This window comes from Schistocerca americana, chromosome 4 (assembly GCF_021461395.2).
Source record: "Schistocerca americana isolate TAMUIC-IGC-003095 chromosome 4, iqSchAmer2.1, whole genome shotgun sequence".
Lineage (NCBI taxonomy): Eukaryota > Metazoa > Arthropoda > Insecta > Orthoptera > Acrididae > Schistocerca > Schistocerca americana.
This window is the reverse complement of record NC_060122.1, coordinates 423,384,800-423,407,462: the sequence shown is the minus strand read 5'-3', so window position 1 is coordinate 423,407,462 and position 22,663 is coordinate 423,384,800. Positions and strand designations below refer to the sequence as shown.

The 22,663-nt window shown below is 37.7% G+C and overlaps 1 protein-coding gene across 1 annotated transcript in view; it reads right to left on the bottom strand.

The window, feature by feature from the left end:
- The window catches only part of LOC124612939 (BTB/POZ domain-containing protein 10), a 123,764-nt gene that overhangs the window by 80,255 nt on the left and 20,846 nt on the right, over positions 1-22,663 (bottom strand). The window contains 1 exon segment of the mRNA XM_047141440.1: positions 18,742-18,858. Coding sequence (XP_046997396.1) covers positions 18,742-18,858 — 117 coding nt within the window.

Below are 22,663 nucleotides of genomic sequence, written 5' to 3'. Positions count from 1 at the left end.
TTGGGGAAAATAATTAAAAATAAGCTGGAAATAAATTTTAAAATCTAGGAAGGGCAATGTGACTTCACAGCTGGTAGATAATGTGTAGGCCACATCATTTTCACTTTATGACAGATATTAGAGAAACATAAGGGAAAACCAAAAAACATACAATTAATTCTCATAGATTTAGAAAAAGCATATGATACGATCCCAAGGAAACTACTTTGGAGAGAATTACATATGGCAAACATAAGCATTCCTTTAATTAAAATAATACAAGAAATATATGAAGATAACATGTCCAGTGAAAATTGGTATATACTTTCACAGAAATTTAGAACAAGCCAGGGTCTGTTACAGAGCTGCCCCCTGTCCCAAACATTATTTAAAATTTATATAGACATCAGTTTTAAGACATGGTCTTGTAAATGCAATCAGATGGGGCTACAAGTTAAAGATGGAATTTATTTACATCACCTACTCTTTGCAGATGATCAAATAGTAGCACAAGGTGGAGAAGATGCAAATTATGTATGTAATCAGTAGAGATCGGATTATATGCATTGGCATGTTGCATACACATATTTGACTCATTTTCACTGGTTATTGCATATTCGAACTAAAAACTAGTGATGATGCATATTTTCGATTGATGTTTACAATATTTAAAAAATTTTGATGGGCGGTCTCTATCTCGATATAGTTTAGATGTCTCTCAGATTGACCATGACCTAGAATTGCATGCAATGACTAACCGAGAGGCCACTGCCTAGCAAAATCATTACAGAAGAGGAACAGGAACAGGCTGTCATACTGTATGCGTCAGCAACAAATTCAACTGCGCAAGCTTTTAGTCACACATACATTGTCTCAGTTTCGCTATCTATGTACTTGTACCCAGTCAAACATGTTTATGATGACTAGCGTGTAACATGTTGTGCGCCATGCCACTCGAAAAAAGAAACACTGTTTCGTGGATAGCTGACAGCCCTGGAACATTTACATACTACGGAATTGTTTTGTATTGTCGAGTTTGCGAGAAACACGTTTTGTGCGCAAAAAAGTTTCAAATAGACCAGCATGCCAAGACAAGTCTTCATATCGCAAGAATGCAGAAGAAAGGACCAAGACAACAACTTCTGACAACAGTAAGTTGCAGAATCAGGGATTTGTGCAAATGTCACCAAAGAAGTCAGTTTACCATGGACCTAGGTAAAGCATTCATTATAACCAACATTCCTCCTCACAAAATTACCAACCCCATCCTCAAAGGCTATCTGCAGAAATACTGCTTAAATCAAAATATACTAGATGAATCAACATTGTAAGTAAATGTTCCGGAAGAAATACTCAATGAACACAAGAACAGCATTATATGGATTTCATATGACGAAACTACAGACACTTGGGGTTGTTACATTGCAAATTTAATTGTTGGTGCTTTAAAAGAAGAGCCTTCTTCTTCCTATTTAGTGGCCTTCAAAGAACTTGAAAAAGTAAATCATTATAAGATCACCAGATTTGTGAATAGGGGTGTTAGAAAAATATTTTCCAGAATCTTCTGCAAATAAAAGGGTGTTTGTATTTATTTCAGATGCTGCTTCCTATATGATCAAAGCAGGAGGAGCCCTCCGAGTATTTTATCACAGTTTAATTCATGTAATGTGCTTTGCTCATGCCGTACATCACCTTGCTGAAGAAGTATGTTCCACATTTGTGAATGCAAATAAACTGATTTCATCCACAAAGAAAGCATTTCTAAAGGCTGCTGCTTGCATCAAGACCTACAAAGAAAAACTACTAATACTAAATATGCCTTTATCTCCCAAACCAGTGGTAACAGGTTGGGGTACATGGGTCGAAGCTGTGTTGTTTTAAAATGAGCATTTTGAAGCCATTAGAGGGGTAGTGAAAGACTTTGATAGTGCAGAGGCTTTGGCAGTTTTCCAGCGCAAGAAAGCTTTTAGTGATTCCAGCATAAAAAAAAACAAAAAACACTGCTGTGATTAGCACTCATTTTTCCCATATAACTGCAAGTATTAAAAAGCTTGAAACTCAAGGTTTGGCACTGCTGGAGGCATTCCCAAGGAAACAAAGTTTGAAAACATTTTAAACAATAACCCAGGCTTTGAACCCTTGTGCCAAATTGATAGTTTTATTAATGGGATGGGTGAACTTCTACCAGAAACAAGTGCCAACATAACACTCAAATTCAAATTCTGCCCAGTTACCTCAGTTGATGCAGAATGGTCCTTTTCTGCAAATAAAAATGTTTTGAGTGATCTTACTACCAAACATTTGGAACAGAATTTGGTTGTTTATGTTTACAATAGTAGAAAAATGTAAAATAAATAGTAAATGATGTTTTGTTCAAATAGTATTAATTAAAAGTTAATGCTGTTCAAAAAAATTCATGATTGTACGTTGTTTTTTAAATAAAATATTACGGAGGTTTTGTCCCAGCTGTGCGTAATATATCTCAAAGCTGATCCTACATCATCCAGTTGTTACAGACAACAGCAGCAAACAAGGAACAATCCTTGAAACACAGTACACATCCCCATTCTACAAATTTTTAGAAAATAATCCCAGAAAGGCTCCCCTCCCGAACATCTACCAGAAAGTATTCAGAAAATGATATCAGCATCCCAAATGTACTGATTTTTCGCGTGGTCAGTGCTCTCCTCATAATTGATATGCACAGGTTCGACTTATATATAACAATATATATAATATATTAATATTAGTATATTAATATATAATGCACCCAGTTACTACCACTTTTTTATTATTTGATCTTGCATATTTCAACACTTTTAATGCATTTTTATGCATATTTTCATGCATATTTTAAGGTTTTATTACGCATATAATCTGGTCTCTAGTAATCAGTTAGGGATGGAATTCAGAAACTGGATTGAAGATTAATCATCAAGAAACAGGTTCCTCACTAATGACCCAGAGGAGTTATACATACGAGGGAAAGAGAATTAAAGTGGTCAATACTTTGTTATTTGGGATCCATTTTAGAGATGGAGGGAAAATCAGAAGTAGAAATTAATAAAAGAACAGTGGAAGGAAGGTCACACGGAGACGTTTAACTCAATCTCGTGGAGTGAAAAATAATAAACCAAATCTAAAGAACCGTATATAAATCAATACTAGAGTGGACTACTAATCTGAAACATGTAAGGAAAACTGCAAACAATTGTAATGGACTTCTGCAGATGATCAACAAGAATTTGTAAAAAAAGAGAAAATAAGAAATTATGAAATAATACAAAGAATGGAAGTAAGAGAAAGAATAAATAACGTGATGGACAGAATGAATTTACAATGGTATGGGTATGTAAGGAGAATGGAGGAAGCCAGAATCCCGAAAATGATCCTGGAATGGGAACCGGAGGGAAAGAAGAGAAGACGACACCCTATGACAACCTGGCTCCAAAATGAGAAGAATTGGCACAGAGGAAGAAGATATACAAGACAAACACCTGGAAGGGCATCCTGAGGAGATAAATTAGCATCTTATGTAACAGAAGTAATAATTTCTGGGTATTTGTTATACTGGAGAAAAACCTTTATTTAGAGGAAAATCTCAATAAATAAAATAAATAATAATTTTGTATTACCTCATCCTTTTTTATTTTTATCAGCCATAGATTTGAAAATGGTATGTTCATCATATCAAAATTGATCATTAAAAATTAATACACTGTTCTGTTATAATTTTATATGATGTTGTTGTTGTTGTTGTTGTTGTTGTTGTTGTTGTGGTCTTCAGTCCTGAGACTGGTTTGATGCAGCTCTCCATGCTACTCTATCCTGTGCAAGCTTCTTCATCTCCCAGTACCTACTGCAACCTACATCCTTCTGAATCTGCTTAGTGTATTCATCTCTTGGTCTCCCTCTACGATTTTTACCCTCCATGCTGCCCTCCAATGCTAAATTTGTAATCCCTTGATGCCTCAACACATGCCCTACCAACCGATCCCTTCTTCTAGTCAAGTTGTGCCACAAACTTCTCTTCTCCCCAATCCTATTCAATACCTCCTCATTAGTTACGTGATCTACCCACCTTATCTTCAGCATTCTTCTGTAGCACCACATTTCGAAAGCTTCTATTCTCTTCTTGTCCAAACTAGTTATCGTCCATGTTTCACTTCCATACATGGCTACACTCCATACAAATACTTTCAGAAAAGACTTCCTGACACTTAAATCTATACTCGATGTTAACAAATTTCTCTTCTTCAGAAACGATTTCCTTGCCATTGCCAGTCTACATTTTATATCCTCTCTACTTCGACCATCACCAGTTATTTCACTCCCTAAATAGCAAAACTCCTTTACTACTTTAAGTGTCTCATTTCCTAATCTAATTCCCTCGGCATCACCCGAGTTAATTTGACTACATTCCATTATCCTCGTTTTGCTTTTGTTGATGTTCATCTTATATCCTCCTTTCAAGACACTGTCCATTCCGTTCAACTGCTCTTCCAAGTCCTTTGCTGTCTCTGACAGAATTAAAATGTCATCGGCGAACCTCAAAGTTTTTACTTCTTCTCCATTTATTTTAATACCTACTCCCAATTTTTCTTTTGTTTCCTTTACTGCTTGCTCAATATACAGATTGAATAACATCGGGGAGAGGCTACAACCCTGTCTCACTCCTTCCCCAACCACTGCTTCCCTTTCATGCCCCTCGAGTCTTATAACTGCCATCTGGTTTCTGTACAAATTGTAAATAGCCTTTCGCTCCATGTATTTTATACCTGCCACCTTCAGAATTTCAAAGAGAGTATTCCACTCAACATTGTCAAAAGCTTTCTCTAAGTCTACAAATGCTAGAAACGTAGGTTTGCCTTTTCTTAATCTTTCTTCTAAGATAAGTCGTAAGGTTAGTATTGCCTCACGTGTTCCAACATTTCTACGAAATCCAAACCGATCTTCCTCGAAGTCCGCTTCTACCAGTTTTTCCATTCGTCTGTAAAGAATTCGCGTTAGTATTTTGCAGCTGTGACTTATTAAACTGATAGTTTGGAATTTTCACATCTGTCAACACCTGCTTTCTTTGGGATTGGAATTATTATATTCTTCTTGAAGTCTGAGGGTATTTCGCCTGTCTCATACATCTTGCTCACCAGATGGTAGAGTTTTGCCATGTGGCTCTCCCAAGGCCATCGGTAGTTCTAATGGAATGTTGTCTACTCCCGGGGCCTTGTTTCGACTTAGGTCTTTCAGTGCTCTGTCAAACTCTTCACGCAGTATCTTATCTCCCATTTCGTCTTCATCTACATCCTCTTCCATTTCCGTAATATTGTCCTCAAGTACCTCGCCCTTGTATAAACCCTCTATATACTCCTTCCACATTTCTGCCTTCCCTTCTTTGCTTATAACTGGGCTGCCATCTGAGCTCTTGATATTCATACAAGTGGTTCTCTTCTCTCCAAAGGTCTCTTTAATTTTCCTGTAGGCAGTATCTATCTTACCCCTAGTGAGATAAGCCTCCACATCCTTACTTTTGTCCTCTAGCCATGCCTGCTTAGCCATTTTGCATTTCCTGTCAATCTCATTTTTTAGACGTTTGTATTCCTTTTTGCCTGCTTCATTTACTGCACTTTTATATTTTCTCCTTTCATCACTTAAATTCAATATTTGTTCTGTTACCCAAGGATTTCCATTAGCCCTCGCCCTTTTACCTACTTGATCGTCTGCTGCCTTCACTACTTCATCTCTCAGAGCTACCCATTCTTCTTCTACTGTATTTCTTTCCCCCATTCCTGTCAATTGTTCCCTTATGCTCTCCCTGAAACTCTCTACAACCTCCGGTTCTTTCAGTTTATCCAGGTCCCATCTCCTTAGATTCCCATCTCTTTGCAGTTTCTTCAGTTTCAATCTGCAGTTCATAACCAATAGATTGTGGTCAGAATCCACATCTGCCCCTGGAAATGTCTTACAATTTAAAACCTGGTTCCTAAATCTCTGTCTTACCATTATATAATCTATCTGATACCTTCTAGTATCTCCAGGATTCTTCCAGGTATACAACCTTCTTTTATGATTCTTGAACCAAGTGTTAGCTATGATTAAGTTATGCTCTGTGCAAAATTCTACAAGGTGGCTTCCTCTTTCATTTCTTCCCCCCAATCCATATTCACCTACTATGTTTCCTTCTCTCCCTTTTCCTACTGACGAATTCCAGTCACCCATGACTATTAAATTTTCGTCTCCCTTCACTACCTGAATAATTTATCTCGTCATACATTTCGTTTCATCTATTTCATCATCATCTGCAGAGCTAGTTGGCATATAAACTTGTACTACTGTAGTAGGCATGTGCTTCGTGTCTATCTTGGCCACTATAATGCGTTCACTATGCTGTTTGTAGTAGCTTACCCACACTCCTATATTTTTATTCATTATTAAACCTACTGCTGCATTACCCCTATTTGATTTTGTATTTATAATCCTGTATTCACCTGACCAGAAGTCTTGTTCCTCCTACCACCGAACTTCACTAATTCCCACTATATCTAACTTTAACCTATCCATTTCCCTTTTTAAATTTTCTAACCTACCTGCCCGATTAGGGGATCTGACATTCCACGCTCCGATCCGTAGAACGCCAGTTTTCTTTCTCCTGATAACAACATCCTCTTGAGTAGTCCCCGCCCGGAGATCCGAATGGGGGACTATTTTACCTCCGGAATATTTTACCCAAGAGGATGCCATCATCATTTAATCATACAGTAAAGCTGCATTTCCTCGGGAAAAATTACGGCTGTAGTTTCCCCTTGCTTTCAGCCGTTCGCAGTACCAACACAGCAAGGCCGTTTTGGTTAATGTTACAAGGCCAGATCAGTCAATCATCCAGACTGTTGCCCCTGCAACTACTGAAAAGGCTGCTGCCCCTCTTCAGGAACCACATGTTTGTCTGGCCTCTCAACAGATACCCCTCCATTGTGGTTGCACCTACGGTACGGCCATCTGTATCGCTGAGGCACGCAAGCCTCCCCACCAACGGCAAGGTCCATGTTTCATGGGGGGGATAATTTTATATACAGATTATAAATTTAGCACTTTATTTGCAGATAACAAAAGAACTGTCTATAACATAGAAGACACTTTGATTTTGATAAATAAGATTTGCACGGAGATAACTGTTCGTTTCTTGAATCTATTGCATAAAGCTGTATCTCATGGGTAACACTTGTTGCCTATTAAAACTAATGTGTGTTAAGGGGGAAACAGTCATCGCTTGAAATAAGTTACTTATTGAAATTCTTTCTGCAAACAGCATTTTACAGCTCTCAAATGATTTGGAAAGGACACCTTAGAACCAATAAAACTGTTATACTAATAATTTAAACAATGGAAAATCCAGGATCGAATGTAACAATATTATGAAACAGATAGTTGCTACACACCATACAGTGTAGATGCTGAGTAGCAGCACAACAAAAAGATATCAGCAAGCAAGCTTTGGCCCAATAAGGTCTTCATCGGAAATAGAACACACACACACACACACACACACACACACACACACACACACACACACACAAAACTACAGTCGATGGCTGTTGAGGCCAGAGACTACGCGCGCGCGCGGGTGTGTGTGTGTGTGTGTGTGTGTGTGTGTGTGTGTGTGTGTGTATGTGTGTGTGTTAAAATACCCATTGACATCAAACCTACAGGACTAACTTGGGGGTCCACTGGATCAAACATTACTTTATTGTTGAAACCATGATGCTTGATAGAATGTACTGCTGTGTTCTGGCCTGTCATTCTTCACCTTTCAAACTCCCTTGTGTTAGTTCCCATTGATTCACCCCTCTGGCAACACTTCCCTGAATCAGCTTAGGTAACGGATTTTTCCAGTCAAACAAATGTAGGTGCTCCTGGGTATACATGTATCCCCAACTCAATCACCTAATTATCATGTAACACCCCTCCCTCGCCCCTCTGAGCTTGGATCCATGTGGGTAATTAGTTCTGGGTGCTGCAATTTTCACAAATATTTTTACAATACTTTCATTCTGAAGGTGTTAAATAAACCGATCTTCACTGTGTTGTTATCAGCTTATTGAATCATTGTGCCTGACAAAGCTTACTTCTGAAAAAAGTGCAAGAAGAATGAAACACTGTTGTATAGTGATTTAACATCCATTATGTGACATAGAATACTTACTGTGCAAAAAATATAAGAGCAGCAGAAAATTTATGACGACACACACACACACACACACACACACACACACACACACACACACACACACACACACAGAGAGAGAGAGAGAGAGAGAGAGAGAGAGAGAGAGAGAGAGAGAGTGTGTGTGTGTGTGTGTGTGTGTGTGTGTGTGTGTGTGTGTGTGTTCACCGTGCAGTTAAAAGAACATTCACAACTTATACAGACAAGGAACAATCACAAATATTCTAAGACATTACACATACCTTGAAGAGTTTACGAGTGATTACCAAATATGCTACGTAGCAATTTTTCGTTTCCTATGCTCTCTCTGTGTTAGTTAAAATGTGAAATTCTAGTGATGTAACAATACATCACATGACTAAAACACAATAACATTTGCAACAGACAAGCATGGGATCATATCCAGAACAACTAATTTCAAACAGGGGTGTGGGGAAATGCAGAAGTTTAAACGGTTCATAGAAAGCATCACAGCATTTTTAATTTTGCTTCAAAAAATCATCAAATAACTGAAGTTCTTTGGAAAGTTCTATTGTTTAACAAATGTATATTTCATTAAAATTTTCTTACAGACACAGACACTGAAATGACTACAAGAATTATTTACACATTGTCCCTATATAAGTGTCTTTCACTACAGCTGTCACCTAAGATGTAGATGCTACATGAACTAATCAAGATTCTACAATTTTATAAGAAACTAGTGAACTAGGAATAAATACAGTAAAGGCTACACACAAAGAATTATTAAAAACAGTTTCGACACTGATCGTTTAACTCATTGTCTGTACTGAACTGTGACGACAGTCAAAATTATTGGGTGCTAGATGCAGTTCACAGGAGCTGCCATCATATCATGTAACAAAGTGAAAATGTTCTAATGTCAATAGCAGTGGAGAATATTGTGATAGCAGGACTCACTCTCAGAGTTCTAACTTAAAAATGAAATTTTTAGGTGTTAGTATTAGGAATCTTGTTGCTTTTACAATAGTTCTATGTACACAATTGTATACTTAACAATTTAGAGGAAATAGGTGACTACCACTCTTTGTCACACATTTGCGAAGGTCATCCACCTCCCTATTTACCGAATAATATAAATTATGTTTCCTAACTTCACAGTAATTCACCCATCAATTAGAAAGATTTCTTAATCATCCATAACTAAGTGCCAGACAATTCATGTATATCCCACTTTCCACTGATACAGCTACTCAAGACTTTCTCCCTTACGTTTTCTAGATAATCATTCCAATAGTTTGCATCTTCCTCATCTCCCCCTTTCCACAAAAATTGACCAGACGTTATAATACCTTACAGCATACAATGTTTTTGTTAAAACAATGAAAATACCTACTGCCCACAACTCATCATTTAATACTGTCAGTGCCTCACACAGTAAAGAGCACACAGCATTTTATTATTGCATCTAGATATACATCAACACATACTCCACATGCCACAATATAGTGCACAGCAGAGGGTCCCCTTAGTCATTTCCTTTCCTGTTCTGCTCACAAATGGAGCGAGGGAAAAATTACAATCTGGGTATCTCTGTAAGAGCCCTAATTTGTGTTGTCTTGTTTTTGTAGTCCTTACACAAGTTGTACATTGGCATCAGCAGAACTGTTATGCAGTCAGCTGCCAACATAAGCTATATTAATTTTCTAAATAGCTTTCCACGAAAAGGAAGTCATCTTCTCTCCACGGATTCCCATTTGGTTTCAGGAAGCACCTCCGTAATACTTATGTGTTGATCAAACCTACTGGTAACAAATTTAACAGCATGTCTCTGAAAAACTTCAACGTCCTTTTTTAATCCGCCTTCATGGAGGTCCCACAAACACCTAAGAAGTGCTAAAGAATGGATTGTACTGATGTTCTATACATGGTCTCCTATATCTGTGAGCTACACTTCCCTAAAATTCTCCCAATAAACCTAAGTCAACCATTCACCTTCCTTACTACTGTCCTTACGTGCTCATTTCATTCAGTACTGCACTGCAACTTTATGCTTACATATTTAGTCGACATGACTGTGTTAAGCAGCACATCACTCATACTGAATTTTAGCACTACAGCATTGTTTTTCCTACTCACCAACATTAACTTACATTTTTCTACTTTTAGAGCAAGCTGCCATTCATCGCATCGAAAATAAATTCTGTCTAAGTCATCCTGTATCCTTCTACGTCACTCAACGATGATACTTTACCATATACTACAGTGCCATCAGCAAACATTTACAGATTGCTCCTCACCAGCCAGTCAGATTACTTATGGTACAGAGAACAACAGTGGTCCAATCACTCTTTCCTGGGGCACTCCTGAAGATACCATTGTCTCTGATGAACACTTGCCTTTGAGGACAATATACTGGGTTCCATTAATTAAAAAATAATCCCATGAAGGAAGGCAGTGAAAGTGTGTGTAATGATGTGTGTCAATACTCAAAATGCAACTTTCTTTGTTGTCGACAACTATCAATATTTTGACAGGAGACCACCCTTGTTGCTTTCAAGGCAAAACTGCTGCAGGAAAGCACTGTGCAACAAAATTTAAACACACACACACACACACACACACACACATACACACACACTGTAAACATTGGTGCCTCCACACCAACCAAAGATAACCAACACCAGAAGTTACAGACATTGAAAATTACTGAACAACAAGTGAGCTAGCATTAACTCTGTCCCTCTGTTCTTTAACAAGGGAGACAGCAGGATTTCACACAGAATTTAAGCAAAAACCTCCATCTCTATTTACCAGATTATTTGTCAATTTAATTTCAACTGCTTTTTTAATAACACTAACTATCCCAATAGCTGGAAGTACATGCCAGAAAATCTGTGTGGATATATTCCATATAGTGACTGGTGCCAAGACAATGTTCTGTAATAGCCAATTTGCTCAGCTGCTGTAAGCGTGTGCGACACTCATGCTCAGCACATCTGTCCTCCACGGACCTGATATTCCGATAAATATATGACATGCCACAACAGCAAGGAATACGATAAACAGCCGCCTTACGCAGACCAAAGTGATGATCTTAACAGAACCTAAAAGGACTATATCTTATAAGGAGGTTGGAGCTTTTACTTTTTTTGTGTCTGGAGCTGTCAACTTTTTCCCAATACTGGGCAAAGTCAAAAGCTTTAGGCTTGCTTTGCCAGAGGTCATCTAGGAAGCAATGTGCAGGACAATTTCGGCATTTTAGAAGATGTTCCACATTGTGTATCGCTCCACAGTCACACTTGTTGTCATCAGGTTCTAAGAGGCTCCATTTTATCAGATTGATTTTTACAGGTGTTACACCTGTTCTCTTATGGTTTAGCATTTTCCAGGAGTTTTAGTTTAATGCAACACCACTTGGTGGATGTTCTGAAATAAGGTAGCTGACAGGAGGTTCATCTAAGGGCTATTTGAGGAAGATATCTTGATTTTAGTCTTTTTAATTCATAAAGGCTACAGTATAGTGGATAGCGCTCATCGAATGTCCACTGAACTGCTCGTTATGTTATCTCGGTGTATACATGAACAAGAAAGAAGAACTCCCACATTTCTCTGTTAAAAATGTACTTTCCCCCAGATGAAAAGACTATTGCATTGTGTGTGTGTGTGTGTGTGTGTGTGTGTGGGGGGGGGGGGGGGGGGGGGGGGGGGGAAGAAGATGACTTTTTGGAAAGATCTTTGACGTGCAGCAACATTTACTCTGTTTATTTTCACATTACGAAAGTAAAACAGGAATTTCAATAGATACATCATGATCCGAAGCACTGAAATCAAGGCTGCAGTGTGCTTATGTCAGCCAATCATAGTTCATTTCATGTGATTTTGCCAGAGAATGGCAGCAGATAACCACAGCATAGAACACGTGATGTAGTCATCTTGCTAAGTAGCAAGAAAACACAAATAGAAAAAGTTAATGATTTAAATTAACATAGATACAGCATAGCTACAAGAAAGCTAAGCTTTCACATACAATATTTGTTGTCAGAAAATTTTCACTGTTTTTTCCTGGAGGGAGTGATTAGGCACAATCCTGTGAGCAGAGCTTAAATTGCAGCAGCTGAATATTTCTGACAAGCATTGTTATAAATTTCACTGCCGTGCACTGAACATTTCATAGGTTACCTGGCTGAATATACATTTCATCCAGCACTTTCAATGTTCCATAGAAAAGCCAATTATGTGTGCAATTACTCAAGAACTCACTTGCACTTTGGTAAAGGACAAATATACCATTTGCCATCATTATTGCACAATTTGTAAGAAGTGAAACAAATAAAATATATATGAAAAACTAACCTTGAAACTTGGTCTTTTTTAGCGTGTGTTACTTTAACACCACTAAACACAAATGTGCCAGCAAAAAATATTAAATAATGACATAAATGGCTGGTCTTCTGAACATGAAAATTTTCTAAGTGGCTGGCCCTCAGAGAAAAATTTTGAACAGTCTAATGCTCTGTGATTTAAGAAATTCATCACATATTATCACACTAACATAATTAATCTTGCATAAAAGAAAATTTACATTGAAAGTAATGCTTCACAAACCATCACACGCAAAATTTTCCTGCAACCTATAAAAAATTTAACCCGTTGCGATGTCACATTCATTGAAATGTGCTTGACAAGAAAGACACATCAAAAGCAGTTTCTTGTTATGAAGTATTGATCAGTCTTTTAGACATTTTGCTGTCAGGAGACGGCTGTGTGTGCATTGTGTTGTGTTGTTGTAAATGGCACATTTGCTTCGCAACCGAAGTTTTATTTTTGTGTTGTTCTCTCATTTATGTTTTATTGCTGCAGTATTATTCTGCAGTAGTGGGCGAAAGTAAAATGTTTGTTAGAGTTATCTGTTTTTACCAGTCATAATTACCAAAATTTAACTGAAAACTAAAATAATTCCAGATTATTCCCAGATGAAAAAATTCCACAGTTTTTCCTGGATTTCTCGGGGTGTATACGCCCTGGTTATGTTCATGAGCTACCCTGTGAATCTTGGGACTGTTGAAAACTGATGCATGGTGGACTTCATGCATCCTGTGATTAACTTCCAGGTTTCGTTAAGGCTTATATTGACCTCCTCTGGATATGCCAATCTAGACTAACCATGGCACATACTCACCTGTGGGAAAGCAAATAGTGGGATTTGGTTTGAGAGACCTGAATTGTCAGTTCTGCAGCATGGATTCTATAATTTTTGCTAGTTGACTGCAACAAATTGACACCGCTTCTAGCATACCCTCAAATTTTACCTCTACTTCTTCAAAGGTTCTTCCTTGCACTACAATACCTAATCTGTCAGCATAGAGAAAATGTCTTGTATCTTTGGGTATTGACTGATCATTTGTACATATTTTGAACAGGATGGAAGCTAGAACACATCACCAAGAAAGACCGTTATTCTGCTTCCTCCAGTAACTTTTTTTCCCTTCTAGCGTGATGCGGAATTGTCAATTCTGCAGCATGGATTCCATAATTTTTTCTACTTTATGATCCCTAGTAACATTATAGATTTTGAGTAATAGATTTTGACAATTTACTGTATTGTGGACAGCCCTTAGATCAACCGGAGTCAAGCCAGTTATTAACTTATTTTCCTCTGTATGCTTTGTGAGTGCCAAGATCTGGCCAGTACAAGATTATCTGGCATGAAGCCAGCCTGCTGCAGGATTAACTTTGAATCAATGAGTTATTGATTCAATTAAGGATCAGCCTTTCATGCAGTTTGAAGAGGTGGCACAGAAGGGAAATGGACTGACAGCTGCTTGGTGAGCTGGGCTCTTTTTGTGGTGTTATGAGTGCTATTACTTTCGACATCCTCCATAGTTCAGAGATTTTAAAGGTTTCTAGGCTTAACGCCCAATATTTGATATTCAACCCATAATGATTTACATGTTTCACGCACACAAAATCAACACCATGCGCCTTTCTGTTTTTCATGGAGTTTACACTCTCATTGAGTTCTTTCATTACGAAAGGAGAAGAAAACTTCATGGATTTCTGTGTGGCTATCACCTTGTAACTTCCTTTTCTCACATTTTTGTTGTGCTTATCTTTCAGTAGCACTTTATATAGAAGTTGATTAGGTGTTACTCTAGCAATTTCTTTGCTTCCTTTCGTGTCCCCACTGAGCTTTCTGATCAGATTCCACGCAATTTTGCTGCTATGCGATATATCCATTTTCTCCAATGTTTCAACTCATTTCTTTTGCCTTGTTTCACTTAGTGCTGTCATACGAGTTGTGCCACAAGCTATTGTCTGGTCACTGAAATGGTCTTTTGAGTACAATTCTTCATATTTCATTAAGATGTTTTTGGTCAGAAAACACGTTTCACATCATAGTTTCAGAATATGCAACCAGTCTTATTGGAAATGCTCCCTGCGTACTGGAAAAAGCAGTACACTATCATGCCACCTTGGTATTATCACCACTCACCCGGTCCCAGTTGATCGACAGTGCAACACATGCCTGATCTGTGTCTCACTATTGCCATTCTAATGAAAGATTACTTAAAAATGGGCTAACTCAGCTGACAAACTCTCACGATAAGAGACAACATGGGCACTGTCAACCACGGTACGAAATACCACTTCACTCTGAGCCGGATGGTGACAACAATCACCTGTAGATATGATTCAGTGTGAGTCAACTTCCTATAAACAGCATGCCCCAGCATACCATCAGCCTGCCTCCTGATCAACACATCAAGGAAGGGAAGGTAGCCACACTTTTCCACCTCCATCGTGAAACAAATATACAGGTGAATTGAATTCAGGTATTCTAAAAAGTCATTCAAATTCTCACACCCATGAGGGCAAACAACAATAGTATCAAATGCATATCTGGGAGGGAGGAGGGGCACCAATGCAGGTTTCAAAGCCGCCAACGCCACGGCATGTCCCTCAAAGCCTTCCATAGAAAACAATGCAGTAACAGGTGACAACGGGATTCCCATCGCAACTCCATTTGTCTGCTGTTAGTAATGGTCACTGAATAAGACATAAGGGGAAGTCAATACCGGTTGAAATAGTTTCATTTATTCAACAACAAATCTAACCTCAATTTACCACTACAAATCAGGCAGAGGAACAGGAGTGGAGTGGGAAGGGGGCAGGAGAGAGTGAGAGAGAGAGAGAAAGAGAAAGAGAAAGAGAGAGAGAGAGAGAGAGAGAGAGAGAGCACATCAAAACTTATTAGAATATAAGAGTCATTCAAATACATCCCCTCTATGTGATGTAAGAGATGCATGGAGTTCTTAATGTGATGCTCACATCAACCAAACTAGCAGGATCAACAGAGCCTGTAACTTCTGGCATTTATCTTTGATTAGTGTTAGTGTTTACAGGGTGTGTGTGTGTGTGTGTGTGTGTGTGTGTGTGTGTGTGTGTGTGTGTGTTTTCTGGAATTCCTCTGCAAATCAGAGTTTTAAATTTTGTTGCACAGCGCTTTCTTGCTGCAGTTTTGTCTTGCAAACAACAGGATGGTCTCCTGTTGAGATATCAGTGGTTGTCGATGATGTCACCTGGCTGCATTCCCGTAAATTATTTGAACATTGTATAGGCCATATAAACTCAGGTCTGACAGATGTGTTATTATTATTTTATCACCTTCTAAAAGCAGTACTGAAAAAACATTAGTCTCTCTCTCTCTCTCTCTCTCTCTCTCTCTCTCTCTCTCTCTCTCTCCCACTCCCTCTCTCTGAACTTCGATAGAGTACACAATGGAAACTCCAGGTTGGAATATCAAAAATATAAGGAATAGATAAATTGTTGCAAACCATCAACATGACTCATTGTGTTGTAGCCGTACAAAGAAAAAGACACACATTAGCTTTCGGACAAAGCCTTCTTCACACACACACACACACACACACACACACACAGGCCACGGCAACTGTGATATCCAGGTGCCAAGGCCTCAGCAGTTGGAGACAACAGTAGCCTTGTGTACTTGTGCTTATGTTTTCTAAAGCTGAAGAAGGAGTACATCCAATAGCTTATCTACTTTTAAACATGCCTGTACACTGCTCAATGCTTCTATTATGTGGTGAATTGCAATCTTATTTCATACTATTGTTATTCCAGCCTGTATTTTCCACTGTTTACCATATTGTGCAGCGATCATCATAAGCTACTTTATATACCATCACACACATGTGATAATTAAAAAACTTATTCAATCCTCTGCTTTCTTTAGCTGTATGTAACACAATGTAACTATCTTGGAACCCCAGCTTTTTAGACATGCATTTGCTTACTTTAGCCAATAACATTCTTAACATTGGAAGTGGTGTTTATTGCTTCACAAACAGCACTGTTACAAGTGAATAAAATTTAGATTTATTACTATAAAGCTCCAACCACGTCACAAAATAAAAAAAAAATAATAATTTTGAAGGATGGCTTACACTGTGAATTTCTTGACTTGTCAACAGAAGTGTGTTGGCCACTTTCTTCATCAAACACAAACTGCTGAAATGCTTTGTTCTCGCCTCATGAGAAAGAGCCAACAAACAGTTGTGCGTAGAGAAAAGTCTGCATGAAATGATTGAGAAATTTACAACAATCATACTAAGAGCAATAGATAAGAGCTGTTCCTACATGCTAATACCGTTGCAGTAGATTCAGGGTTACTGCAAACATTTATGCATGTCTCTGCCTGTTTTCCAAATGAAATACTGGCTGGAAGTCTACAATTTTTATTGGTGAATACTTCCTTCAAGCATAAGATAATGACTGCACTCAACTACCAAAAACCACCTGAGGATTGAGGGGGAAAGTCTGATGAATGGTTTCAAAGGATTAACTGAAGCACTGTGTTCAGTGAAATTTATTTGTGAAAGTAAAATATAATAGGCCATACTACAAATATTTCCTAGAACCTTTTGTATTGCTGCAAGTTAGCGCCACCTGTAGTTCTGTCCCAAATCCAGTGTTGAATAATACTGTATTTTACGGACTATAAGATGCTACAAACTATAAAAAACACCTTAATTTTTAAGCAATTTTTTAAAACATTTTTACCATCTTTATTAAAATATTGTGAAGCCAGACAAAAAAAAAAAAAAAAAAAAAAAAAAAAAAAAAATTATAAAACCGAACTGACCTTTAAAGCCCCTGAAAATTATCATCTAGTTTTGGCCATTTTGTATGCAGTCCTCTATTTGCACATTTAGTCCTCCCCATTTTTTTCAGTTCTTTACCAGCCCGCCAACTGCGAGTGGCTTTTTGTGTTGGTGGGGGGCCAAAATACTGCTCAACTGCTCTGTTTCCAAGTTGTTCTCCATATGCTATTACTTTCAATTTACAGCCCACATCATATGAATGCCTCTATTTTTTTCCTACTATGAAACTAGCTATTAACAAAAATGTTGTACTGTTACCGAAAACACAAATCATTTTCAATTCAAACAGACTAGCTCCGTAGACTGCAATCGTGTAGTAGGCTGAATAGTGTTATTATTATTATTATTATTATTATTATTATTATTATTTTGGGTGGGGGTGGGAGGGAGGCAGTGTTAGTAACCTTGCAAATCCCTGCAATTCATGTTTGTATCATCGGTGCACTGCTGCTGCCAACTAAATCCAAATTTGCCAGATAGAGAGAGATTTCCCACGGCATCGAATATATGACCATTTTTAAGACTGGTGGGAATTTTAAATCAAACCTGGACTTTTTCAAATTAATTTTGAGCATAAGACACACCTCAATTTTGGAGGCAATTTTTGAAAGAAAAAAGTGTCTTATAGTCCATAAAATACAGTAACAAGAGATGATGCTTTGCACATTCTAAAAGATTATAATATAATACTGTGCCAGCAAATCACTGTAACTAGATCCACAAGATCTTCTTACACATGGAAAGGTGTGACAACACAACTTATTTTAAGTGCACTACTAAGTGATATGAATAAAAATGGCTTTCACAACCAAATGTCATAGTTGCTGATGAGTCTCCCGAGTTGTATGGCTGTGGTTGAAGAAACATTTCAGTTCCTAACTTATTGTCCAAAGTTGCTCTGGACATCTTTGGAGGTACTACTGGCAATTCAGCAAGACTTGGCTTTGAATATGTCCAGTGCAGCTTTGGATGAAATGTCAAGAACCGGAAAGTTTCTTCGACCACAGCCATACAACACGGAAGACTCATCAGCAACAATGGAATCACTGTTTCTCAAATCAATGAGAAGACAGTAATGTTTCTTTTAATATTCAAAGGATAGGTGACAAACTTTCTTCTTCTTTCTTAGTGATGGATAATTTGAAAGAATAACTGCAACTACACACTATCTTACTGTGTTTGCAGCTTTATACATGTGTGGTGTGTGTTAACTGGAAACCACAATAATTTTTTTAACATAATATACTGTGTTAGAACATCACCAGTTTTAGTAGTCCACACCGGTATCTTCTGTAACACATGCACTTCTGCCAGGAGTAATGACAGAGACCACACCACTTCAAAATAAATGATGTCCACAAAAAAACAAACCTTTTTATGGACAATTCCAACACTTGCCTTTTACGATGAGTCTCGCTGAGAGTTTGTTTAGCACAATGACCACTTGCCTGGTCGTTTCGACTACCTGCGCTGTGTCTCTGGACTAAGCACGGCTTTGGTTTCGAGGACACATAGCTGGGTGAAGAATTAAAACAGTTTGTCAGCTATGAACTTTTCTAAAAATATTTCTCCAAATAGTTGTAAGTAATGTTACAAATGTGTTTGTAGTTGGCTTTGGTTTCAGTGAAAAGCTGTACAAGCTGTACAGATGACAATAATGCACAAATTAATTTCAAATAAGATAAACAATACGTTAGCCTCATTTTTCAGTGTGCAGGTAAATATTTCCTAGAACTATCAAGTACTGGTATACACTGGAATGGCATTGTACCTTTAATGATGTTCAATACTGTTCAAATTGTTAATTGCTATTGATGAATAGTTAGTGAGGTTTGTTTTAATGTTCTGAATAGACCTGTTGTAAATGACTCTTCAGCACTTTAGTGATAATGGATAGTATCAATAGATATGGAACAAGGGCAAAAGAGAAACTTGTGAATCAGTACAGAAACAACTTTGCATTGCAAAAATGAATGAAGAAAGGAAAGCTTAATTCTGAAGTATGTTTTGTCTTGTAAGCATTTAGTACTAAAAATAGATCAGTGGTTCCCATAATAAAAATTATGAGCAGTATGAATAGATGGTATGTACTTGAGGGAGAACATAACTGGTGTTACTTAATAACTTATGTGAACAATGGGAAATCCAGGATGGAATGGAACAATATTATGAGAAGAAAGTTGCCACTCACCATATAGCGGGGATACTGAGTTGTAAATAGGCACAACTGAAAGACTCTCACAATTAAAGCTTTCAGCCATTAAGGACTTCGTCAGCAATACACACACACACACACACACACACACACACACACACACACACATATTCGCGCACACCCACATGCACATGCTAACGCAACTCACACACAACTGCAGTCTCATAAGACTGAAACCACAGTTGCCTGGGACTGCAGTCATGTGTGTGTGTAATGCTGACATAGGCCTTAATGGCTGAAAGCTTTAATTGTGAGAGTCTTTTTGTTGTGTCTATCTGCGACTCAGCAGCTCTGCTATATGGTGAGTGGCAACTTTGTTCTCATAATATTGCTAATAATTTATTTGCATTTTTATACAGAAAATAGAAGAAAGACGTACATAAAAGCCAAGTTGTGAACTTTTAGCATTTTATATAATCATTAGCCAAGCTGTCACAGTGAAGTCTGTGTACCCTTTACCACTTCTTCCTGCTTTTATTTCTCTGTTGTGGGACTGTTACAGGTGTAAGTGAACAGCTATACGAAAGAGAGGACAAATGTAAAATTTATGTGTGCTCTAAAATTTAAGCATGCTCAGAAGAGTTGATAACCATGCAATTTAGCAACAGAGTATAAATTATGATGTAAACACAAGATGCAAAAGCATACATGGGTTAATTACTAAATAAGGAATACAGTGCCAGGAAAATACAATGCAGTTTCATTCAGTACAAACTGTTATACCTTCAAACATTACAAGTTATATTCTTTCTATAGTTTATCCACTTCATGCAACTAGAAACAGTACTATCGTTTTTTAAGTGAATTTTATACATTCCAAGCGTTAAAGCAAATGACAAACTGCCTGTTGGCTTCTGACACTGATTCTTCGGCCGACATTTGTTTGATGATTTCTCTGACATTTCGTCAGCATGATGGCTGGCGTTGTAAAATGGATGGTCAAGCTCAGACAATGCCAGCCACTTGTGCTGGCGAAACATCAGAGAAATCGACAAACAAAGGCTGGCCGAAGAACCAGAGACAGAAGCCAACACACAGTTTGTGCAACAAATGATCATGACAGCCTTAGCAATTAAATTAAATATTTAATGCTTATTAACCACACCTGAAAAGGATAAGATACTTCTAATTAAAAAGGTTGGATTATTTGGTTTCTATTAAGCAGAAGACTTAATTAGTTTAACATGTGCCTTTTCTATTGGTACTTTAAAATTATGATGGAGTTCAGATTATTTAAACACCTTTTTAAACAAAACTGGATGTTTGAATCAAGAATTTGTTATGAGCTGCCACAAATACTATGGTAACAGCTTTGAGAGATGCAATCTACATTTCCATACCTTTTCCATAAAACAATCATACATTCTGCATACATTCAAAAACTACCACTGTTCATTTATTTCAAATACAAAACAGTATAGGAAGTCTTTTTGGCTGCTTAACACTAACTGAGTTGTTCGACAATGGCACAGTCCCGTCTGGAACATATTCTGCAATTGCTAAAAGTAAGACTGCTGCATATAGCATCTCTAAAGGACACAATTCAATTCCTTCAGTACTTGCAAATGCAAACAGTGTGACTATCACAAGACACAAGCCGTCCCCTTCCAACAAACACGCACACACTTTTCACCTGTTGGTTAAATGACACACCTTACTGTCAAATCCCACAGTGTATCAAAGAATGTTCAATATATTTTGATAATAACAATGAAGTTTTGTCACACTGTATCTTATTATCTGTTCATTTTATGATCATCACCACCTATTTGAGGGCTGCAACTAGATAAAGTACTGCTGTAGACTATTTCATACATAATAGTCTTCAGCTACACACATCCACCACACTTGTGTGTATTTTCTTATATCATTTAGTCACCTTTCATTAGGTAACCAACTTGGTGTTTTCAATATCTTGGTAACAAGCAATGAACTTCCTTGGAACAAGAACCATCTGTTCACTTGTCTACAGTCCCACTAATCTCCATTGAGGTCAAAATCACATCTTCCAGTCAATTTCATGATCCATTTGTCTTGAATTTCCCTAGATACAAAAAGTTATTGAACTTTTCTACAACTTCTTGTTTATTCATACTATTTTTTTCTGGATACAATTTTGTCTTATTGTGTTCCTTTTTTGGCCTATTTTCAAACTAGCTCTAGGAACTTCTTCCATTCACTGCTGATGTTTATCTGCACTAGAGCCAGCACAAGGCTATCAGCAAAATGTACATTGTTTAGACATGTTTCACAAACACACATTCCTTCCTCATATTCCCAGTTTAACAATCTAAAAACTTCCTCTACAACAGCAGAGGATTATATAGATGGTATCGAATCACCTTGCCTGGTCCCCCCCCCCCCCCCCCTCTCATTTTTGAATGCCTCAATGTCCTGCTGAAATCAAACGGAAACTAACACTGATGTATGCTGGTTATTTCACAATTCCTATTCAGGCTTCCAGGAATTTTAAAAGGGACTTAAAAGTTAAAGTTTTGCTCCCATTTCACAGTAAACACAAACTGAGAAGAGGCTGCCATCTTCAGTCCCTGTTGAAATTATGACATTGTATAAAATTTTTGCCTGATTACAACAACAGCTGCAAGGAAGTATATTCACTACTAGCAGAGTTGACTGTGGTGTTCCATGGACAAGCCATGCTCTTGACTTTAAAGAGGACATCATGAGGTAGAAGAGAGCCCAATGATTGATATTTGAAACATTGCCCATGCCACAGGTTCCTGCAAGACACATGGGTCAGAGCTCATTGTCTCTGTTGTGTACAAACTGTAGAGTGGGAGATTTGAAAGTGCTCCTATTTTCAAACTTATTTTACATAAAAACATACCTTACTGGACGTGAGTTCCTTACCAAAACTTTATGTACAAAGTCCCATCTACAGCTCCTAGAAGACACCATCATTCTCTAGCGCTGTAAGGGTGATTTGGATTAAGCTACGTCGAAAGTTTTCAGTCCAAGTATTGCCAATTAATGTATATGAAAGTAGAAAGAACAATACCTAGCTTCCAGAATCTGCAAGTTTGATTCTCAGGAAGTAAAGAAGATGGGATGGGGAACACTAGAAAGGGACAGGTCACAAACCCT